This window comes from Danio rerio, chromosome 7, assembly GCF_049306965.1.
Source record: "Danio rerio strain Tuebingen ecotype United States chromosome 7, GRCz12tu, whole genome shotgun sequence".
In the NCBI taxonomy this organism is placed as follows: domain Eukaryota; kingdom Metazoa; phylum Chordata; class Actinopteri; order Cypriniformes; family Danionidae; genus Danio; species Danio rerio.
In genome coordinates this window covers 19,644,634-19,670,562 of record NC_133182.1, presented here as the reverse complement: position 1 = coordinate 19,670,562, position 25,929 = coordinate 19,644,634, and the positions used below count along the sequence as shown (strand labels likewise).

The window sequence follows — 25,929 nt, the reverse complement described above, 5'->3', positions numbered from 1 at the left end:
GTAATCAGCCAGACAAGCACAACAATTGGCAATTTAAGTTTAGGGGCTTTCGTGTATCTTAGGTAGACCAGCGGATGGACCACAGCTAGATAGCGCTCCACACAGAAAACGGTTTGAAAGAGTGGCCGACCCACCAGGTATGTACTGCACAGGTAAATAGCAGTAAGAATAAGAACCTTCTTATTGAGAAAAGCACCTGAGATGAACACAATGACAGAGAGCTGATTAATGACCTCAGCAACAGACTGATTAAATATGACAAAGTCTGCAGATCCAACACCAGCAGTTCTTCTCACCAGCCACAGAATCCAGCAGTTCACAGGCAATAAAAGGACGGTGTTCAACATTAAGCCCATGGTGGTGAAGATATTTCCCGGATAGGAGTCCATGCACTCATAAAACGGATCATCAGTTAAGTTTCTCGCAGATTGGATGGTGCAGTTGGATAAATAGCTCAAAGTTTTGTTCTCTGCCATTTTTTCCAAAGATGTTCATTGGTTATCTGATTGAATTTAATTCAAATCACATAAATTAAGAAAATAGAACACATTACCAAAAAAAAAAAATAATAATAATGTTCAAAGATTCTTATAAACATTTGATATTTCAATGAGAATAAATGCATTTCCATACTCACACAAGCACATCTGTGCAGCCTTTAGTATGTTGTGATGACTGACTGTACATATATAGTTGTATTAGCCACTCCTCTCTACGCTCCCAGAAATAAAGGTATTTGAAAGGCTCGTATTAATTTTAAATGAGTTATTTAGCAGTTTTGTCACTATCATTATTATTATTATATTTATAGTTTACATTTTAAGTTAAATAACATGAAGAAATATTGTCCTGACTACTGTCTAAAATAAAATTAGTTTATGATTTTTATATAGGTTTGTTTTCTTCATTTTTAAAGTATCAACTAAAATTTTGTTTGAAAAACCCAGGCCCTACTGACAGTTCAAAATTTGGCCCTATATGAGCTCATTTGTCCCATTTTTTACAGAATGGCATCATATATTTTGAAAATACCTTTTGAAAGAAACCTTTAAGACTAATTTAATTATCAATTATTATTAAAATGGAGAAATTCTGACTGAGGAAATGAGCTGACCAGTTTGTTATTTGCCTATAGGCTGCAGTTTTTAATTTCAACCCAAGTTTTAACAGATTCCTTATTGTTTTTAGTAAATGATGGATGATAATAAATTAGCAATTTAAAAAATATAATTTTTTTATATTTCTTTGTAAAAAATTTTAATTTAGAATTGGAATCTCATTACATTATTTATAAAACTGTAATAAATAAACACTAACTTTTGTAAACAAAATAGTACGGTAAGCAATTTGACAAAAATGTAGGAAATGTTTTGTTGAGAGAAAATAAAAACAACAGAGAAATAAAATGAACAAAACAGATTAAAATGTTTTAAAACAGCTTATAAAAGGATGAAAAAGAACAGAAAGGCATAATAATGTGATGTGTTGGACGTAGCACAGTACTCATTCAGTAAAGGCACAGCTAAACAGATGTGTTTTCAGTCTTGATTTGAATGTGCCTAATGTTGGAGCACATCTGATCCTTGGAAGCTGATTCTAGCAGGGATGATGTAATCTGACGTAATGCACTATTTGCTTTGCACAGTTAATAACTCTACATCATGTTAGGTTCAGAGATAAATGCATAATGCCACATGCAAATTCTTCAGCAACTCTAGCCTATATCAACCTTTCCATAACAGAAGTTGATTGAAATTGAAATATAGTGACATTTGTATGTGCTATTAAACAGAGACATATTCAAATAATCCGATTGTTTCTCTTTGCCATCACAATATAAAGTCAGTCCTCTCTGCATTAAAGATGAATACATAGTTTTTTTTTAAAGTACATCATCATAATGACAATGGCTTCAAAACAATTGTTTATGCCTACTTTGGATTCACCCTCAGATCTCTCCCTGATTAACATTCATCATTCAGATCACAAGCTGTCCAACTGAGTTACCAGCTGTGTGTGTGTAATCAGGGGGAATCAGGAACTGGTGTGTATGAGGTGCATGATGGTATTTGTAGTCCAGTTCATTGACAGATATGTAACTCTTCAGTGATCTGAAAGGATTAGATCGCTGGTGATCGTGACACCAACACATGTCTGCTTAGTTACTACAGTACATTTTTATATTACTGTTAGAGGAACGGTATTTTATTTTTTATTTTTTTTTATTGAATTCATGCATTTTATTCATTTATTTGTTTTCCTTCAGCTTAGCCTCTTTTAGCCAATTATGATATGGGGATGGCTTGGAGGCCTTGATGGACAGAAGCCAGTGGGCAATTGTGGCCAGGATGCCGGAGTTAAACCCCTTCATGTTTTGAAGGACATTCTGGGATTTTTAATAACCACAGAGTTAGGACTTCGTTTTAACGTCTCATCTGAAAGACTACGCTTGAAGACAAAAGATTTTTGGTTTTGTAATCTGTATGAAACTAACGCGAGGTACAGTCTGTCCTGTCAAATGCACAACACATGACAGCGAGTACTCAAGCGCCCACAAACCTGTAAACAAAGAGTCAGTATAGAGTCCCCATCAATATACTGGGGCATTAGGACCCACCCAGATTGCAGGTTAAGCACCTCCTGGTTTTATGGTACGGATCGGGCGCAGCCCTGCTCAGCTTCAGTGGGCGACCAAGTGAAAGTTGAAGAGAGCTACTGTAGCTGCTGGCTACTTATTCAGCATATGTTTTACGCAGAGGATGCCCTTTAAGCTGCAACTCAGCACTGGGAAACACCCATACATGCTCACATTCACAAACATACATACGGCCAATTTAGTTTATTCAATTTACCTACATCTGTGGGGGAAACCGGAGCACCCAGAGAAGAGAACATGCAAACTTCACGCAGAAATCCTAACTGAACCAGCCAGAACTGGAACTAGTGACCTTCTGTCTGTGAGGCGACAGTGCTAACCACTGAGCCACCATGCCTCTATCACTCCTTTTCACTCATTTTCATTTTTGGGTGAACTCACCCTTTAAATTTTCCACATCAAAAGTTGTCAGATCTGAGATCAAGGTTTCATAATTTTTTTTTACAGTGCACAACGAAACCTGACTTTTACAATAATATGGGAACTTTCAATTATTTCAATGTGAATCATTCTCTTTAAAGGATTACTGTTGTTGTTTCTTAACACAGCACAGTTTGTTGTACTTGGACAAATACAGATAAGGTTGTATTGCACTGCTTGGTCTCAGAAACCACATGCTAATGCCTCCCCACAAACAGAACGTGTCATAAGAAAGGCGTGTTTCTAAAATTGCAACCACCAACAAAAATGAATAGGACCCAAACAACTGGACTAGGATGTTTGTTATGACCCAGAAGGCCCTCTTTTTCTTTTTGAGCACCTCCTGGTTCTCTTTACTATTAGGCGCAGGTTTCAGCAGAGCCTTCAGGACTCCCAGACTGCAGGCAGTGATGCACAATAGCATGACCGTGAGAAAGATGCTATAGACTTGCATTGGGATTTGGGGAAAACTGAAAATGGCATGCGCTGCAAAAGACCAGGTAATTATCCAGGCCACTGTGGCACACACATATCTGAGCCTCAGAGTGCTGAACTTGTGGAAAAGCACAGGATAGACGACTGCAACAAAGCGCTCAAGACAAATTAAACAGTTCATTACAGGTCTTCCGATCAAGTATTTCCCCAGCATGAACACAGCCACGTACATGATCCAAGGCACGTTGAAATTGAGTGAAATGATGCACATTAGAAAGCCAAAACATGAGAAGATTTCCATTACGGACAGGACAACTGTGAAGAAATCAGATGCTGGAATGCCCTTCTCTCGATGCAACTTTCTGAAGCACAAGAACAGGGTCCAGAAATGCAGAGGGATCAAGAAAAGAAATTCTGGAAACACAGAGCTCAACGCTATCACAATGCCTGGGTAGGAGTCAAAACATTCATATACTCTGAATGTTCGGTTGACGGAGATAGTGGTGTTCATGTTTCTCTCTAAAAATAGATATAAAGACAAATTATGCAACAACAAAAAAAGAAGTAATTTCCAATTTTCCAAGTCAACAGGCAGAAAGACGACAAAAAAAACATAGTTGTGCTTTATTTACAGTACATGGACTTAGTGGCCAAAAGTAACAGAAGATTCTGTTCTCACGAGGAAGCTTAACTACTTTATGTTTTGTCAGTTTAGTGGCAAATTCATACGAATTTGTACGAGTTCATTCATACAAAAATGTACCATTTTAAAAAGGAGGCGTGGCACCCAACCCCACCCCTAAACCCAACCGTCATTGGGGTATGAGCAAATCAAACTAAGGGCTCTATTTTAACGGTCTAGGCACAAAGTCTAAAGTACATGACGCAAAAGCATTCAGGGCATGTCCGGATCCACTTTTGCTATTTTAAAAATGGAAAAACAAACATTGTGCCCTGGTGTCTAACCAACGCAATCTTACGGCAATTTGTAACTTTTTGAATTAGTGGCTAATTCGTATGAATTCGTACAATCTAATTCGTACAATTTAGTATGATTTGCTTATCACCCAATGATAGTTGGGGTTGGGGACCACGCCTACTTTTTAAATTTGTACATTTTTGTACAACTGAACTCATTTGAATTCATACAAATTAGCCACTAAACTGACAAAACGTAAAATACTTATGTTTCCTTGTGAGATCAGGCTGGTCTAACAGAGTTGTGCTTATTTTCTTAATGAGTTATGAGTGTTTTCAGCATAACATGCATTAAACCAATCAGAGACTTGTCTCACATTCCCTTTAAGAGTCAGTTGCGTCACGCCACGACACATTAGCTATTTACATGGTGGACTTTGTAAGTGGAAAAACTGGATGCTTCACTAGCGAGAGAATAAAGAACAAACCTCCTCCATTCGACCTCTTTACACTTTTTTTCAACACAAGCTCATTCTGGAAACGTAGCCCCATGGACGTTTCTGGAGACCGCGATTTACGTGGCCGTAGGTACGTAATATGGCTGCATTTCATTTTTTAAAGCGAACGCTACGGGGCGGTGTGACGCCGCTCCTCTTTGCGCTCTCCAGCTGACAACTCACCTCCGTGTGGAGGGCTTTCCCGCCGCAACCAGTTTGTCCAGTTAGCTTGTCATGTAGGTCGGCGGAGTGGAGACCCAGAGGGGAGCCGACCGCAACGACGACGACCGAGTTCGAGTCCGAGGAAGAGCGGTTCCAGAAATCAGGTAAGACAAAAAAAGAATCCAAAAAATAAAGCGAACGAGTTCATAACATGGCGAGGATGTGGTGAAATCCGAAAACACAGTCAAAATCAGACGAGGGCTTTTCTTTTTCTGGACGGCTTTTGGAAATCGTCGATTGGGTTTAGGGAAGGAGGAGAAGGAGGAGGAGGAAAAGGATGGGTCGGCCGATTGGCCGGCCACCCAGTCAATCATACAGGCATTCAGTCAGTCCGTCGGACAGACAGTCGCTCGACAGCGGCTTTACGAGAGAACAGTGCGAGTGCAAACGACACAAGCTCGCGAGAGGCATTCGAGATGCAAAAAAGCACACACAGCGGATTCGTGAAAACAAAAACTGCACAAATACAAACCTCCCGGGAAGTATTTTGTGGTCTCCAGAAACGTCCGTGGGGCTACATTTCCAGAATGAGCCTGGGTTGACTTTTGTTCAGGCCACTTTCTCTTCGCTTTACTTTTACTTAAACTTTATTCCTTTACTTTAATGAAGTAAGGTAACGGTGTTGTACGCACTCCACTGAAGACATAGTCCATATCTTTATTTAGTCTATATCTTTAATTAAATTTGTTAAGCGCAAAGATTTGTTTCAAAACTATTTCTAAATTCAGTTCTAATTTCTGGCAAACAAACAATAATAATGAAGTGTGGTCAAAAAACTGAGTTATATCCAAACACTCGTCCTATTCTTATGCCCCATATGGTGATACATATGTCTCCAAAACCTGACAGATGGACAAATTTAAACTTGTTTTTATTAAAACAATTATAAATATGCATATAATAAACAATACTGCTAATAATAATAACAACATTATACAAATGCAAGTTGTCATGAATAAACTGAAAAAGCCCTCACAGATAATGGAGGCATGGAGGTTTTTGCATTTATGTAGAAAATATATATTTTAAATATTTAAATCCTTTATTTTTTTCATAAAGATGTTTGTATGTGGCTGTACATCATTTATGTATAAAGCAATGTGTAAGCATTTGAACCCACTTAGACGCATTACTAATGCACTCTGCGCTTGACTTTAGATCAGGTTTTAGTTGGTCAATGGTGCTGTCTTTTTCAGTTCATCATAATAGCAACACGCCAACAATGTGCTTTAACACACCTCTATTTTAGACCGGATTCTTTAAACCTCATCTATTTTAAACAGTGAGTGTTCTCACTCGTAAGTCCATCAAAGATCTGGGAACGGATGTCTATCACCTTACGGTCTATCACCTCCTAATTTACATTCAAGAAGAAACCATGTTGAGTGAGTCTACCAAAAGGTCTGGGATTGTTCTTAATCAAAATTCAAAGAGAAACCTTAACATGATCAAACGAGAAGAAACTGTATAAAATGTCTGCATGGAGAATCATCTCAATTCATTCTGACTCCACTGAACCCAATGTACTGCCATGTGCTGCTGTGCTAAATAAACATCTTCAATGAGATCTTCTACGCCCTCGTCATTTTTTCTTACATGACTTTACTTAGAAAAGTAAGCAAACCCTTTGCTTTAAAATTATTAAGTAAATGAAATGTGCATAATTATAAAAATTAGGTTGTCAGCAGTTCTCAGGTAAAATAGGTTTACTCGCCTTTTAAAGTAAAACAAATCATCTTTTACAGTGTGTATAGGCCTCTATATTGACAGCAAGATAACAGAGATAGATTAGTGCCCAATTATTGTAATTACAACAATAAGATTATGTTATTTATGAGGACTGTGAAATAAAATGCAACTAAATTCACAATAATGACAATTAATTACTTTCACACTCACAGTTTAAGCATACAATACCATGTCAAAAGTGTCTGACTAACCTGGTGTTGCCTGACCAGAAGAACTACCTTGCATTTCTCACACAGACAAGGTTTGTGGCCATCTATGTTTTTCAGGCAACTTTGAGATTTGATGCAGTTTTATGCCTGAATTGAACATATTCAAATTTTACATAAATGAACGCCCACTTGTGTTTTTTAAACAGCTGCCTTACATTTGTTACCTAGTTATTTCCGATCCATTATAGATTCTGTCACGTCAATAGATTTGAAGCGAATTACAATAATATTCTTTTCCTTTGTTTTTACAGAGACAGCATATCAGAAAACGAAGAAGAAGTCCAATGAAGTGAATTGCACTAGTGAGTGCTGGGGATGAAAACCTCCATCACTGAATAGATAACAACACTGTAGTGATCATTGCATATACTTTTATATGTACATCTGAACAATTCATATTTCTTATATTTTTATTTTATTAACTGAGCATTTGCATTTCTTTTTTCCATAACCGCACACAAATGAATTATGCTCATATGGAGAATAAAGTCATATGAAATGCTCAGGTGTGAGATCTTCCACAGACTTTAACAGATTGTAAAAATCGTGATGGTTCTGTGGGTCTCCTCTAACAAATCTGATCTTTAATTTGTATTTTCTATTGGATTCAAGTCAGGTGATTGGCTGGGCCATTCTACAGCTTGATTTTCTTTCTCTGATGGCATTAGAGAATGTCCATGGCTGTCATTATCTTGCTAAATGTCCACTCTAATTTCATCTTCATCATCCTGCTAATGAAGATGTTGGATGGAATCAGCTAATATTCCTTTACAATAACAAAGGGCAGAGGGTTGCTGCATTAACTACTGAGAGATTTTAGCTGCTGTCTGGGCTTTCACTGTCTTTTTACACCTCCATTTCTTCATGTGTTCAATACTTTTTCCTTATGTAATTTCATTTTATTACGCATAACTTCATTTGTAAACTAATTAGATTTGTTTTCTTTGCATATATGAACTCCATTGGTTGTAATCAACATCTGGTGAAAATTTGAAGTCAACGGCACCTTTAGAAATATGTTTTCTGCACTGTTAAAATAGTTTGGTTAAAATACCCCAACATATAACCCGACTATAGGTTATTATAGCACCTTTACAAGTATTGGTTTATTTTAACCCAATGCATTGTTTTATTTTGACTAAATGTTTTTTTTTCCATTCGGGTATTAATATTGCTACTATTACTAGTACTACTATTAATTCATGTAAATATGGCATGGTAAATAAATAACATGCAGTTTTTAAAAATATTGAAAATGCTTTATTTCTATTTCATTTTAGTTCCAGACACTTTTGTTGAAATAAATTGAGAATCGCAAACAATGAAGTAACAGAACAAAGTACAGACAGTTATAAACTGTGCAAGCAGAACTCATGTGTTGATGGAGCAGAATATGGAGCTCTGTGTGCTGTAGAGACTGTCCAGCAGCTGTGGCAGGCTTCACTCAATGTCCACAATGCACAATACATTTTAACCACATCCAAACGCTTCTAAAAGATGGTCTTGGATAGTGAAAGGGACATAAAAAACACGACACAGAGAGGTAATTTAATAAATAAAATAACAACAATATTATTGTGTTATAGCTTAAATAAACTTTATAACGCAAAAACAACACACATGGATAATACAGCTGTTTTGCGTCAGTTAAATCAGTTGACTGTTGAAATTCAAATCTTTAACCTAACTGGTTGAGTTATTAAATAAATAACCTCATAAAGGTTGAAAATAACTCAACAAAGCACCAAATATTTAACTCACTGGTTGAGTTATTAATAAATAACCTAATAAAGGTTAAAAATAACCCAACAAAGCACCAAATATGTTTAACTCAACCACTGGGTCAAATAAATAACTCAATGTTTTTATAGTGTGAGAAAAATGGTGACGTGTGCAATACTTGTTTCCCTCATTGTATATGCTGCTTATATAAATTTGTGTGTGTGTTTGTGTGTGTGTGTGTGTGTGTGTGTGTGTGTGTGTGTGTGTGTGTGTGTGTGTGTGTTTATACAGTTGAAGTCAGAATTATTAGCCCCACTGAATTATTAGACCGCTTGTTTATTTTTACCCTAATTTCTGTTTAACAAACAGAAGATTATTTCAACACATTTCTCAACATAATAGTTTTAATAACTCATTTCTAATAATGGATTTATTTTATCTTTGTCATGATGACTGTAAGTAATATATTACAAGCTATTTTTCTAGACACTTCTATACAGCTTAAAGTGACTAGGCAGGTTAGGGTAATTAGGTAAGTTATTGTATAACAGTGGTTTGTTCTGTAGACTATCGAAAAAAATATATAGCTTAAAGGGGCTAATAATTTTGTCCCTAAAATGGTGTTTAAAAAATTTAAAACTGATTGTATTCTAGCCAAAATAAAACAAATAAGACTTTCTCCAGAAGAAAAAACATCATCAAACATACTGTGAAAATTTCCTTGCTCTATTAAACATCATATGGAAAAAAAAATTAAAAAGAGGAAAGAATTCGAAGGGGGCTAATAAATCGGACTTCAATTGTATATCCAATGTATGTATGTATATATTATTATACTATACTATTCACTTGTTTGAAGGGAAACTTGGTAAATGTATTTTCCATCAATTTTAAACATCAATTTTTTTTAAATGCATTTGTGACTATTTATGAAAATTAAGAAAAACTTTGCCTGTTTAACATCATTACTGCACTGCAGGTGGTGATTTTACTATAGTAGAATACAGATAATGAAATATCATACATACATTATGGCTCACGGAATGCTTTTTTTGCATAATGAACCATGCAAAATGTATAGTTTTTCAATGTAATGTATATAACGTATGTAACATGATATGTAGGTGTAGACAATACACATATACTATTAATCTGTAAATAACAGATTTTGTAGGCACCTACTGAATGGCTTTACTGTGTGTGTTTTACATACACTTTATTCAAGCAGCCATTAGCAAAAGATGTTGGAAAAACATTTAGCAATATTCACTTCCAAAAGATATTAATAAATGAATCAATATGAATTATACAAAGCATGTGATGACCTTTGCATTCAAAGCCCTAAAAGTTCTCAGGTTGCTACAGTTCTAATTTGAATAGAGGAAATAAATCAACAAAATCTAAAGAATTTGCCTAAAGATATAATAATCTCTCAGTGATGCAATGCATTTCATCTCATTTGTATTTTTACCATATACTACCACTACACTAATCTGTGATTTCTTAGCAAAACATAATTCACAAGCCACTTAAAATATCTATTCTGTTGTCTATGAAGCGTCTCGCAACAGTAGTGTGTTGTACTTAAATTAATCCCATCATATCAGAAAGGTTATCATAACCAGAATCTAACCTTCCTAGAACAAGGTGCTAAGCTTGTCTGTGGTGGCAGAACTAGGCAAGGACATTACCAGGTGACAATAATAGAGTCCATCCTTCTGCATAGCTCATGATTATGTTTTATATTTAGTTCAAACACTCGTCAAAGACCTTTTGTCATACACCAGTATGTCATTCACATTATTTTGCATTACATATTGCCTGGAGTTGATTTTAATAAGTGCAATATTGTTTTAAAAGATCTAGTTTTGAATATCTTTGTAACCGTTAATAAACAATATGAAATGCTATCTAATGTATTTTTTTTAAGATAAATAGAGTTTTATAAACAAAATTTTTATCGTAATAAAAACAATTATTTTCATAAACATAAAAATGTAGTAAAAACCATTCTAGGAATAGCTTTAAGCATAATGACATGGACAATGACATATTTGGACTTATTTTTCCAACTAACACACAATAAAAGTTAGTTTTTCCAATCAATAAACAATAAAACCAAACATTTAAAGTGGTAAACAACAAAAGTGCAATGTACTGAAAATAATGCAAATGTTATTGTTGTTTGTAAATGCTAATATAGTTATTATTTAGTTAGCATTTCATATGTTACTGTCCCAGGCGTTGTGTCAGCTTTTATACTTTTGACCTTGCTGATAATTTTAGGACTGCCACATCTATCATCATCAATATTTTATGCTATTTTTTTCGTTGGTCATCATTTTGGGATGGGTGTCCCAATCTAAATATGTATTAGTTTTCATTTCAGCAATGTATGCAGGACACATTGTTCATCCTAAATTAATATCTACGCAACTTGCATTTTATCTCATTTATCAAGCTGATTATTTAAAGACAATGGTTTTGTGACTTTAATTCTGGGTCAACTGGGTAGGAAGCTATAAAAAATGCATTCACTGAAAATACATTTATTGTACATATAAATGCACACAAAAAATCATACAAAAATTATTACTTAAAATTTTTAATTACATTAATGAAGGAGTCTTTTCTGAACTTAGTAGAAAATCATAAATATCTCTGTTACGATTGACCGGGCAGATGGGAGGCAAAAAGTGTCATAAGCCGCTGATGAAAGTGAAGAGTGATTTTATTTGGCTCAAAGTGAAGAAACAAATCCAGCAAAAAAGTGAAAGTGACAAAATAACACTAAAGAAACTTACACTATACAATACTTATAAAGTATTCCTAGGCTTGTTCAGCTAAATGCCCCCAGGTTATGAAATGCTCTCCCTTATTCTGTAAGAAATGCTTCCACATAAGCTAGCTTTAAGAGGATGTGAAAAACTCATCTTTTTAAGACTGTATTTATAGATTTTTTGATTATTCTAATGTGTTTGTATTTTACATCCGCTGTGGAAAAACATGCTGGATAAGTTGGCAGTTCATTCCCCTGTGGCGACCCCAGATTCATAAAGAGACTAAGCCGACAAGAAAATGAATGAATGAATGTATTTGTATTTTTGATTTTTTTTCATGCTTGTATTTAATTACATGTTTGATTTCTCTGTTGTTATATCACTTTGGGTTTTGGAAAAGTGCATTATAAATAAAATGCATAATTATTATTATTATTAAATGAAGAAAAATGTTTGAACAAAATCTGCCAATAACACAATGCAACCTACTCCTACAACTACCCACCCAGAGTGAAGGTTTGGGGCCATTTTACCTCATTGGCCCCGCCCATGGGTTATACCATTCTACAGTGTATAGGGCAACATGTAGACAAAAATATATATACAAGTAAATAAATATACATAACTCAAAATGCAACACAACAACAACCAATACAAATATAAACAACAGAACAGTGATTTTTATAACCGACCAGGGGGTCGTGACCCTGACGATGTCATCCAAAATGGCCACACTGAAGTGAAGGCGAGAAAAGTGTATAAATGTCTTTGTTTAAGGTCTGAACAGGTTTGATGTTGAGGAATGGAAACCAGTAAGTGTGTATCATTCTATGTTTTGTTAATAAATGATGTTTAAAGAACATGCGTCTGTGGTTATTTCAGTGTGTACGGGAAGATGATATGGGCTCTTGTTTGACATGGTTTTGAATTGAGATGTTTACATAAACAGTGTTAATAGTGACCGTGACAATAATTCACATCACATGCAACACACTCAAGCACAATACACTGATAACACTACAAATCTCTGTGCATACATTTTGTTTGCTGGCAATCGGACCATGTTTAGAAGTGTATGCATTTTATGTATGAGTGTAATATGTAAATGTCACAATGTCTTTTCTTAGTTCTACACTGTGACAATCTCATCAAAAAATAATCAAAATTAAAATAAGAATATAACTCTTAAATTTTAACTCAAAATACCCCAAAAATCATTAATATTTCATGCTATAAACAACACTTTTTAGACAGAAGCTAAAATAACTGCCTTTCTGTGTGTCTCTTTAAATGCAAATGAGCTGCTGCTTCCTAACTCCTTTGCATAAGTGGGTGGAGCCTTTACAGCTTGTGCCTTGGATACTCAATTTTTAAAAATCTGCCTCTGTTGTAAAGCCTTGTCATCTACAACTCCTTAGCAACATGCACATCATGATTTTGCCAAGTACAATGTGATTTTAGGGGCAGCATGGTGGTGCAGCGGGTAACACAATCACCTCACAGCAAGAAGGTCACTGATTCGAGCCCCGGCTGGGTCAGTTGGCATTTCTGTGTGGAGTCTGCATGTTCTTCCCGTGTTAGTGTGGGCTTCCTCAGGGTGCTCTGGTATCCCCCACAAGTCCAAAAACATATGGTAATGAATGACGTGATTTTAACATCTATGTTGATCCTGGAACATAATTTTTGTCCGAAAATGTAATCCATACTAATTCCCTACCCCTAAACCCAACCATAACATCATTCCCAAAATCAGAGGGGAATTATAACAATCATGTAGAAGTGCATAAACCTAATTGTAAGCCTAAACTTAACATAACATACATACAGTAAACGTATCCCTTAACTCTGATTGGCTGATTGGAATGCTGTTCCAAGATCAACATAGGTGTTAATCCATGGCATGATCATGTCCTACTTGGTGAAACCAGGTTGACGTTAGCAACATACTGTTTTCTGAACACCCAGATTACAAACTAGACTACTAACAACACACTATTAACACAGTTTATCCAGGCTTGGCCCCCTTGGTTATGTCTTGGACAGAAATGTAATATATTAGGATTGTTACAATTCTAAGAAAAAGAAATCTGAACTAGAATTGGAGCATTTGTGGGAGTTCAGAAACATTGCTTACTAGTATAGAGAATTACAACTCTTTGATCTGACTTTTTCCTGCTTTAACATTAACATTACACAGTATAGGAGTAAAAAGAATAAGTGGATCCCTTTAGCAGCACTTTGCTTTTATTTCCAGGCTCAGCAGGAGTGTGATAATTGACGTTTGGGCCAGCAGGGAAGGATTTAGCAGCAGTGTTCGGAAGGGCAGAGGTGCAGTAGAACCTGTTGCTCACACAGGACACAGTGATTAGGAAAGTCCATCTCTTGAGCCCTCGGTGACAGCTGTGTTTGAGTGAGGATGAGCATGCATACCGGATCTGATTAAGAGAATTCAAGGAGGCTCCAACACAGCTGACTGGGCATGAATCTGTATGAGTGTAGTGGATTGTGCAATTACAAATCTTATACGATAATTTGTCATATCATTTAAACCTTTTTCAATGCCAAGACTGACAATGGGGTATATGCACAGTTAGCGATTTCCAGGCAACGATAAGCTAATGGTAAAAGGTTTGTGTGACTACTTTCAGTTAGGTTCCTTTTACAGCATCAACAAGTAAGCAGGTAAGCACAGAAACTTCATTGTGAGACTTGATATGTGTATGTCCTTAAGTGTAGAAGTCAAATAAATCTTGACGCAACATAAAACCGTACATTTTGTAGGTCAGTTATCTACAAAATAAACAAAAAGAACTAATTTTAGGTGAAGTGACGTGCAATTAATACTTTTTTCAACAATAAGGGAAATATGAATTAAATTCAAGACCTATTATAGCATGTAAAATATATTGTTTCTCAAACTCAAATTTTCTTTATAATTTGAGTTATATTACAGTATCGCAATACTACTTGGTATCATGATACTTCAGCTGGTGTAGTATCGTAAGATGAATTATTGGTATCATGACAACCCTACTTTGCATTTCTGTTATAATGCTGCAGTCTAATAAAAAGCACAACATATTAAAGCATTTTTGATTTTTCTCTGTTTACTATAAAACCAAACTGGAAATTGAGGGTGTTTAACATCAATAGCATGGAGTAGTAAATTTCAGAACCCAAGCCAGGAGAATTCTTTATTAAGAATAGGTTATTGTTTATTATTGGTTGTTCTTCAGTCAAAAAGTTATCTTCAAGAAGCCTATAAGAGTCAAAATAGTTTGAAAGGAGGGGGTAGTGTTAAGGTAGAGGTAGCTAAACAAGTCATGCAAATGCAAATGTGCAAGACACTGAAGTTTCATCCTTCCAATTCTCAACAAAAGAGTTTCCTCGGCCTGTATGGGTCCACAAAGACATAAGGCACAGTCATTGAAACCCTGTTTGCATTACTTTGAGGTCTGCCAATGCTCAGGATGGCAAAAGGTTTAATGTCTCTCGCACTTGGACTGCTAGATATTGAACGAAATGACAATTCCAAAACCCAAAGAATATAAGATTCAGATATATAAATCACTGTTCATTTGAAACTAGATTACATAAACTTATATTGCCACAATGGCCATACAGGACACAGTCCAAGCAACTGCTAAATAGTTTTTTCTCTGAACTTGAACATTCTTTGAAACATTTGGGATAATGTTTGTACACGAGTCAGCAAAATATACAACACCATTTTAGTGTTTTGTTTAGTTTTTGGGATATTTTAAAGAAAAATCTTACATAATGGGACTTTAAATAGTTCAAATATATGACACATGGAAAGTACTGTATATTGATTTATCAAATGAAAACTTGCAAAGGAATCAGTCAACACATGGGGTCAGCAGTCAGCTTTGTGTGTGAGAGGGAGATGAAGAGGAATGTGGGCAGCAGGAGATGTAAAAGCCATAGGATATTGAAGGAAGGAATGCCTCTTTAAATTACCCTTTGCTACCAAGCAAGAAGAGAGGGGGATGTCATACCTACCTCTCTCTCTCTGTCTCTCTCCCTCCAAATCACTCTTCTCTCCCCTCCCTACAAGCGTCCCGTCCGGCATGTGACACTTTGGCCCAGCTACACCAGCTGACAGATCTGGCTGGCAGAAGCCATGTGGATTGAAATCCCAGGACACTCTTCGCAATCCCAGCCTGATCATCAATAGCTGTCAGCGAAGACATCTAGGATGGAGAAGCGGATATTAAGTTCTTTGTTTTAACTGTTTCTTTTTTATATACAGGTGTAGCAAATGAAAGTGTAACATTTTTTTCTAATTTAGCTGATAAGGAAAGAAAAAGGTCTACAATGTAAATCAAATGAGGAACTTCGCTCTTGTATCATCGTTTGGACAACTTTTATTCCTTTTTGTGACTTCTAGCATTTTTTTTTTTCACCAGATTATTTTAAATAATAATCTGTTTTCAGCTCCAGGTAATGATTAACAACAATTCCTAGACCATACACCACATCCAACATCCCATCATGTGTTGATATCTCATCAGTGATCTCCAACTATGAACTTCACTCTTTTCATAAGCATCTCAGACTTTGTGTTGCTGTGAATTTGTTTATTGGTGGATTTTTTTCTCTCTCTTTAAGGGTGTGAGTGCTACAAGAGCACATTTGCCCTTCAATCAGATTTTTTGGGGGGACAGAAGACATGATAAAGAGCAATAAGAATATTAATTCCCAAGACAGCGCAAAAAATGCCATCACAAGAAGCAATGTCAGCAAACAGGCCAATAGCATGGCTATCTTCCCCCAACCGAATGCCACAAATAGGTAAGTGGAAATGTGTTTTTAAAGTGTCATCTAAATCTGGATTAGGAGCTGTCCAAGATTCAAAGTTTTAGTGTCTAAAAATGTGTCATTTGTGTTTGTCGTCCCTTGAATGCTGTTTAATTCACTATATTGTCTGAATGTGTGATTTGTTGTGGTTTGTATCTTGCTCATGTGCCTGTTTTTTATGTCTTGTCTGAAATGTTATTGTTGAATGGTGTTGAGTGGTTTTCAGTGTAAGCACTGTAAAGATTAAATAGTAAACTATTGCAGTACAGTAAAACTTAAACTTCTATTCAAGATAAAAGATATGAAACAAGTCATAATGTTTTATCCAGTGTTTCTCAGGTATGTGTCTCTTGTTTTTATGAATTTTAAATATTTTATCTGGATGAAAACAAAATTAGCGCATAATCCTCTGCTGTAACGTTTTGTTAAATAAATTATAAAAAAAATTTTACCATGCCATAATATATCAGATGAAATGCTCTGATTTAATATTTGAATGTACTGTTATTATAAGTGTGTATTATAAGGCATTTATAATCACAGGCTCATGTCTGGTTTCATTCCTTTTGTGTGAGTCAGTTTCCCTTGATAGCAATAGTCTAATTATATAATCCATGTTGTATTCATTTATAATGGAGCAACCCGCATGAAAAGAAGCTCAAGTGGTTGGTTTTGGCTGCCAGCTGTGAATGGCACCTGTTGTGTCTGCAGTTTGCTATGCATTATCATGTAGAAAATGCACTCTTAACCCTTTTAACCAACATCAGCTTATAGGCAAGCCTGAAATATAATGCCTAAGTCATCTGTGTTTTAATATATTTCAAACCTGTTCAATTAAAGGGATAGTTCACCCAAACATGTAGATTTACACACTATTTACTCTCCCTTAAGAGTTTTATTCTGTTAAACACATATGAAAATATTTAGATGAAAGCTAAAAACCTGTATCCGTTGACTTCCACAGTAGGAATAAATAACAAATATTATAGAGTTCAGAGGTTAGAGGATTCCAACATTTTTCAAAATACCTCCTTTTTTGTTTAACACAATGTAAAAAATAATACTGGGTTCCACACAATTCTTTCCTGTTGATCCAAAACAAATTTAATTTAAATTCAAATTTAATATAAGTTAACTTAATAGTTTTTACAAATTTAAGTGGATTGAATATAAAAACAATTAAGTTGTTGCCAAAAAACTTAAGAATTGTGTTGATTCGACTCATTTTAAATACCTAGTTTGAACAAGCAGCAAAAGGTGTGCAGATAAAAGAAACTCATTAATGTTTTAAACAAGTTAGGAATGAGTCTCTTTAAGGCTGATGATAAGGAAATTAATAATATTCTGTCACGTAATTGGAGCAGTAAAGCCCCGCTTGACCCACCCAAGCCTCAATGTGAAGACATGAAAAGATTTCTGTTCTTGCGTGCTTCGCTTTACATTTGTGGCCCAACTACATTCTCTTAATCGCATGACTAGAGGATACTGTTGCTTACTTCATGTCGGATACCCCTCGTCACTCAACCCAGATTAACACTGGTTCAGAGACCACATTACACATACAGGATCTCACACTTTTTACTGAGTGAGACAGAACAAGAACTGGCACTGACCTGTGAATATATCTAGTTCTGAACATCAATTTGCCAAAAGAACTGTGATTGTGAACTAATTGTTGCTTTGGTATGTTCCCCTCCATCCCCGGCTGAACTGGTTGATGTAACCCACCGATTCTGTGGATGAAAGGATTTTGTTGTTCTCTCTCCGGTTCACATCCTCTTCTTCTCACACTAACAATGAATTGTCCACTGCTGTCTGGGACAGAGACCAACACAAACTGACTCCAATCCTGCATACACTCTAAAAGGTTATTGGTTTCTAAACTTTAAAAAAAGAGTGACTAACCAATTGCCTTAAAAGCATCAAGTTGATTTTGCTTAAAAAAATAAAGAGTAAATCGTTGTAACTTGGTGCTGTTAGATTTAGCCATATGAAAAAGTAGACGTTGAGTTCATTTTTTGACGTATATTCAAAGAGATAGTTCATCTAAAAATGAAAATGTTCTCACCTTTAAGATTTTTCTTGTCTGTTGAAAAAAAGAAGATATTTTGAAAAATGTTGGAAACGTAATCATTGAGTATAGGAACAAGTCCATGATTCCCAAAGGTTTCCAACATTTTTCAAAATAGCTTAGAAAGAAGAAAAGAAATTCAAATTGGCTTCTAACAAGTGAAAGTTGAGTAAATGTTTATTTTTGGGGAAACTATCACTTCATTAATAATAATATTATAATTTGATAATTTTAAGGCAACTGGGTTAATTCACATTTTTAAGTATAGACAACGAATTGCTTTTTACAGCGAACAAGCTACACTGTTAGACCTTACCAGGCTTTTTTACAGTAGAACACTGGCAACACTGTTGCCAGCTACTCATTGTAAAAGTTTGGTTACAGTAAGTAACTGGCAACAGTGTTGCCAGTTAATTACTGAAACTGAACCATTACAGTGAGTGGCTGGCAACAGTGTTGCCAGTTGTTTACTGTAACCGAACCATTGCAGTGAGTAGCTGGCAACAGTGTTGCCAGTTAATTACTGTAATAGAGTAGTAGTGGTAACTAACTGGAAACTGTGTACAGTTAATTACTGTACTGTAGTGTTACAACTCACAGCATTATACTGCATACACAATAGTATGTCAAGGTGTTACTAAAATTAATTAGTATTCTTACCTGTTATTAATTCTTTAAATTAATTAAGTTGTAATTTCTGACAAATTTATTTTATTGTTTTGGCAGCAAACAAATATAAAACAGAAAATGTATAACAAAATTAAGAAATCAGCAGATATAAATATCATCTTACATATTACTGAGAGCCACAGGTCTGCACAGAAAGGCTGCAGTCAAACTAACGTTTAAGCATGCAAAATTCTGTAATATGGCTCTGCGAAAAGGAGTGGGATTAAACAAAATATTTAGAGATTGAAAAAGCAAGCAACTGGTCCATAATTTTTGTTCAGAGAGGTCATGGTTTGATCTTTGATTAGTCTCAAGCAATCACATGATGTGATTTTGCAGTTCAGAGTTCTCCAAGCTTGAACTTTCCAATGCTGCAAACTGTAAAATTTGTCGCATGAGCATGCATTCCAGGTCAGCAGTACTCACATGCGTATAAATGGAAGTCTACAGGGAGAAAAGTGCAGTGTGACCGAGACTTTAAGCTGTAACTCTAATTAAACACACCTGATAAAACTAATTAAGGCTTGTTAGAAATCTACAGGTAATGTTGAAGCAGGGTGGGAACTAAACTCTGCTGCCCTGCAGTTCTCCAGTAACTTGGAGTTTGACCCCCATGCTATATACCAGGGGTGCTTAATCCTGTTCCTGGAGATCTACCTTCCTGCAGATTTCAGTTGCTACCCATATCAAACACACCTGCCTGTAATTATAACGTGGTGTTCAGGTCCTAATTAATTGGTTTAGGTGTGTTTGATATGGATAGCAACTGAAATCTACAGGAAGGTAGATCTCCAGGAACAGGATTAAGCACCCCTGGTATATAGCATACTTTTAAAGCAACTGCTAACATTTATCACAATTACATATCCAATAAACACACGCACACAAACACACACAAAGTGCTGCAGTGAAATGTGTTACTCTCTCCTCAATGCTGACCATGCAAACAAAAAAAAAAAAAAAACTTAACAGCAAAAAACACAAAATAATTATTTTAAATTCTAAAGTTTTAAATAATTAAAAGCTCTGTCAAATCTCAAAAAGTTTAAAATAATTATAGAAAACAAAAATATAGTTGGCAACACCGAAAAACCAAAGGATCCAATCTTTTATTGTTATAATTATCTCATGACAACAAACTTTTTTATTGTTTCTAATATAAATTCATAGATGGAAACACTGCTCTGAAAAATACTTAGCAACAAACTCACAACCTGGGACCGGACAGGGGAGCTTTTGTGTGTGGATGGCTATGTGTATCATGTTTTTGTGATTCCCTGTGATGATGTGCACATGTTACCTTACTGAGATGATGGAATTTAATTTTGGCTTAGTTGCCAGAAAGATACATAAAACTGTTAGCATCTGTACATTATGGCAGTGTGCAATATCCAATAAATACATATACTTAAACAAAAGTAATGTAAGAAGTTATATGAGGAGAGGCTAACTAGCTAACAATGTAGCTTTCAAGTACACAGTTCAAGATAACAACAATATTGAAAAAACATATTGAAAAACAACTTAAAACACAGCCTTATTTTATAAACCCTCAAAAACATTTGAACACATTTTACTTACTCATTTTAGATTCTTATTTAAAGCCTAAAACATATCAGACTCAACATCTGAATTGATAGACAGAGAATAGAGCATACTCAGCAGTAAACAAATCAAACACCTGGCTCTCTTAAAGGGCCAGCATTTTCTGAAAACTCTTTCTAACACCTTTGTGTTTAGAATAAGACGGACAGCCTGTGGGAGTGTGTGGTGATGCCTAAATCATTGTTTTTTACAGTTATTTACTGCACAATCTACAGAGTAACAGTGCAGTTATACTAATTAAACACACCTGATCAAACTAGATCTAAAGGTAGTGTTTTGAAGCAGGGCTGGAACTAAATTCTACTAGGCTGTGGCCTTCCAGGAGTTTGACACCCCTGGTACATAGCATATTTTCAAAGCAACTGCCTACATTTATCACAGTTATGCACATATCGTTTAATAAAAACAATAAAAATATACTATAATATAAACTTCATCCATAGAAAAAAATAAATAAATAAATTATCTGATTCTCATGTCGTTCCAAATCTGTAGTAATAATAAAAAACACAACAAATATCATGATTTATACATTTATTTAGGAAAGCCTTTATACTGTTAATGGCACTTTTACTTGCCAGTTTTCCAGACAAATTCATTGAGTCTCTGCAAAAATGTATGTGCGTGTTGTTTAAGATATATATATATATATATATATATATATATATATATATATATATATATATATATATATATATATATATATATATTTTTTTTTTTTTTTTTTTTTTTTAAATAACACATTTTTACTAGGTATTTAGCAAAATACTAATATTCAGTTGAAAGTGCAATTTAAAATCTTAACTATAGGTCAAACTAGGCAATTAAATTAGATTAATTACAGAAAAGTAAACAAAGTTATAAAAATTATTGTGACAATTTCTTTGCTCTGTGTGAATATTTTTGCCTTTAAATGCATTTCGTCCATATCTTACACTTACCTTTTAATAAGCTCTGTGGCATTGGTTGACTCTTGATACTCAATGTTAAAAACATAAAAGGAACCAAAGAAAACACAGAGATAAAATAAATATAAAATAGGAACACAAAGCATTAGAGTAGATGGAGCAGTAATGGTTGAACAGTAATTTACCATTTATTATCACAGTAATTATCTGTAATGGTACATAGAGTAAATTACTGTAATTTATTCTTTGCACTACAGAATTTCACACAAATCCTGCTCCTTTTACAGCAAAATAATGTTTCTTTTCATTACAGCTAAACACTGGCTATTTTACAGTTATTTACTGGATAATCTACAGTAAGGGTTAACAGTGTAATTAACATGCTTTTATTAATAAAGGGCAGGACTATTTGATTTAAAAAGTAATTTTAAGTTGTAAGTGTTTTTGACTACCTATATGGAGTGCTTTAGCCTGTGTTTTAAACCTTACAGCACAAATAATAAAGAGCTTATGAGCTTGTTATATTAAATAAGCTTCACATTTCAACATTTAAAGGGATAGTTCACTCAAAAATATTTTAATCAGCATTTATCATCTTTTATTATTTATTATTTACTTTTATTATTATTATTATTCTGTTTTGAAAACTGCTTGTTAATGGTATCCGTTGACTTCCAGAGTAGGAAAAAATACTATGGAAGTCAATGGGTGCCAGCTACACTGTAAAAAAAATCCTGGTTGCCTTAAATTTTTGAGCTGATTCAAATTAACCTTATGAGTCCATTAATTTATTAAATTATGTTAAACTGACTTAAAACAGCTTGTGTAACTTATAAAATTAGGTTAGAACATGATTAACTTAGTTTAATAAGTTACAATGTCTGCTGTCATAACTAATTGATCATATAATGTTTACAGTGTATCACCATTTTCTAAATATCTTCTTTTGTGTTCAACAGAAGAAATAAACTCAAATGACTATTGAACAAGTGAAGGGTGATAGCAGAATTTTTATTTTAGCCTGAGCTTTTTTTATAAACCTTTTAAAGATCCCTGCCCTGTATTTCTTTAACATAAACTGTAAAAAATATTGCTGACTTAATTATTTTTTGCTGAATCAAATAAAATGTTCTAGTGATCAAATCAATCAAACTGAATAAAAAGGTTAAGATAAACTCTGTATAACTTTAAAAAATAATTTGAAACCTGTTTAATAATTAAAATAAGTTGAAGAAACTTTAAAATATTTGTTGTTTCAACTTTATGTCATTAAATATTTTACAGTGTAAGATACAGCACAGTGGGAAGGTTTGTGGTATGTTGGGCCTTAGACACTGACATTTGCACATAATGGTGGAGTGGGACTGCATAGAGACTGAAAAGCCCACAGTGTGTCCTCTTTGGTATTCTTGTAAATTCCATCGCCTCCATTACTCTCAGACTGATATGCTATTTCCATCCCATCACATTAAGATCGCTCATCTTTCATCTGTAAAACCATTTGTTTCAACTGACACCGACCTCCTCATCACAGTCAGAATCGTTGCTGAAATATCACCCTTAACTTGAACATTGCTAATTTGTATCATTCATCATGCTTTTTAAAAGACACATCTGCACTCGCAGATTCATGAGTCGCAGACCACAGCGTCTTCCTGCATTACATTAACATAACGTGCTGCTCGCTCCAAATAGACACTTAAGCTGAAGGGCCGGTTATGTTAGGCAGCTGAATGCAAACTCAATAAAACAATGTATGCTTGCACTCATAAATTAATCAGGCTGTAATGGGTCATGACTAAGGCCAGATGGAATCTTGGAAAAGATGGAATTTTGTTAATAAATGTACAGATTTATGCAGAATCATTTTGGGAGTATCATAACTAAAAACCTTAATATATGAACTAAAAAGTAATACTTTTAAATGGTATTTAATGTTTACACTGCAAATCTAATTGCATTAACTTTATTTGGTAAACAAAGCAAGTCTTCTAATATCTCTAATAAAGTATTACTTTACAAACTGTATTGTGAATAAATTATATTAACATTTTCATATAAGTCAAAAATTATATTGAAATTAATTTAAAACTGAAAAATATAAATTTACACACATTTACACAAGTAAAAAAAAAAACGGAATCAATGATGGACTAAAAATCTGCGAATTCTGCGCACACAGATTCCGTGTGGGCCCAGTCATGCCCACATGGTGACTTAAAGCACGACCTTTGCTGTATAAACCAGCCAGCCACCTGCTGGCTGACTATCAGTTATGTTTTTAGGCAGCACTGGCCTAAGATGGAAAGTTGGACTTGGGTTAAAAGATTGTAGGTTCGAGTCCTGGCACCAGCAGGAATTGCAGGTGTTGGGAGTGAATATCCAGTGCCCTATACCTAAATATCACAGCTAAGGTAAATCCAAGACACTGAACCGCCAATTTCTCCCCGGACAGCCCCCTGACTGGGTGTGTGTTCACAAGTTTGAGTCGCTTTGGATAAAAGCATCTGCTAAATGCTTTAATGTAAATGACAGATGGACCTAGATATGTGAGTCTTGTTCATATACAGTTGAAGTCAGAATTATTAAAACCCCTGAATTATTAGCCCCCCCTGCTAATTTTTTCCCCAATTTCTGTTTAACGAAGAGAAACATTTTTCAACACACTTCTAAGCATAATAGTTTTAATAACTAATTTCTAATAACTGATTTATTTTATCTTTGCCATGATGACAGTAAATAATATTTAAATTTCAAGACGCTTTCATACAGCTTAAAGTGACATTTAAAGGCTTAACTAGGCTAATTAGGTAGGCAGGTTAGGGTAATTAGGCAAGTTATTGTGTAACAATGGTTTGTTCTGTAAACTATCTTAATAACTACTTTTATTCTAGCCGAAATAAAACAATATTGATTTTCTTCTCGGCTTAGTCCCTTTATTATTCCGGGGTCGCCAATGAACCGCCAATTTATCCAACTTAACCATTAAGTTCACTTAAGTATTTTGTGTTAGGACAACATGAAGCAATTGTGTTGGTTCAACTACCTGGTTAGGGGATTTGTAGTTCCCATCATGCTTTGCGTGGGATTGAATGAAGAGAGGAAAATGTTGACAATAAAAGTAATCTCAGGTGTTTAAAGTTAACAGAAAGACTTGTTAGAGTTTAACCTTTACTTCAGTTTGAAGATGTAGAAGATTAAAGCTTTGAGTTTTGAGATTATCACCCAGCAGAAACAACATGGCAGCTTAATTAGCAAATACTGTATACAGTTTGTTGCTTTGCTCAAAACATTTTTCAAAATATCTTTATTTTGTGTTCAACAGAACAAAAAAATCAAACCATTGACTTCCATAGTATTTTTTCCGCCTTACATGGCTTTCATTTAGTAGCTTTCATTTTCCAACATTATTCAAAATTTCTTCGAGTTTAACAGAAAAAAAAATCTTTACTTGAGTAAACAGTGGTTAAATTGTTGTTGTTGTTGTTGTTGTTGTTGTTGTTGTTGTTGAACTCTCCCTAAAAGGACTCAAATACAGTGTAAATATGACCAATCTAAATTTCTGATAAAGATTGTGTAAAGGGATCTCCTAAAAACAATTATTTGGACTGCTGTGTTATAGAAGGTGACAATCTGCGAAAGCATCCTAGACATCTGACCGAGTCCTGTGATATAAACTCTGTTATGAAGCTGTGGTGATGATCCCATGGCTTGATGAAAGTCTGAAATAAATTTATGACTCTGGTTTGTTTATTCTGGAAGTAGTCACAGCCACAGGCTTTAGCCATTGATTAAACATTGACAAAATAAATACCAGGAGATGATGGTTTCATTCCCCCTCCCCTCTCATCATTGCTTTCCTCTGTTTACAGAATGACAGAAATAAAATATCCAAATTGCCCTGCTGTGAAGTCAAATCAGTGGACCTCATACATAACATCAGACCTTTGCAGTGTCCAAAAATAGTCTGTGCTTTTAAAGCCGGAGATTTATTAGGCAGTAATGCCAACTAATCTATCTTTGTGTCATCCAAATTAGATCTTGAATCTGCACTGGCTTTCATCAGGTCAATTTTTACAAATATATTATTATTTACAAGAAGACAGTATATGACTACCGTTTATCTTTATTTTTAAACACTGATTTTAAAATATATATTCATGGTAAGGCTATCTGTATTATATTTGTGGCCCTAAAATGTGGCCAGCTCAGCAAAAAACAATCACAATTTCTGTTCATGGAGCTGC

At 34.7% G+C, this 25,929-nt stretch overlaps 2 protein-coding genes across 5 annotated transcripts in view; one reads left to right on the top strand and one right to left on the bottom strand.

The window, feature by feature from the left end:
• Window positions 1-15,822, bottom strand: part of LOC141375336 (uncharacterized) — a 60,712-nt gene extending 44,890 nt beyond the window's left edge. The window contains exon 1 of the mRNA XM_073908268.1: window positions 15,632-15,822. Within this exon, the coding sequence (XP_073764369.1) occupies window positions 15,632-15,800 (169 nt within the window). The 5' untranslated portion in view covers window positions 15,801-15,822. The remainder of the gene's footprint in view (window positions 1-15,631) is intronic.
• znf638 (zinc finger protein 638) overlaps window positions 15,707-25,929 on the top strand; it is a 36,771-nt gene continuing 26,548 nt past the window's right edge. For all 4 annotated transcript variants that reach the window (XM_073908234.1, XM_073908233.1, XM_073908248.1 and 1 more), the window contains exons 1-2: window positions 15,707-16,072; window positions 16,241-16,423. In XM_073908234.1, the coding sequence (XP_073764335.1) occupies window positions 16,302-16,423 (122 nt within the window). In that variant the 5' untranslated portion in view covers window positions 15,707-16,072; window positions 16,241-16,301. The remainder of the gene's footprint in view (window positions 16,073-16,240; window positions 16,424-25,929) is intronic.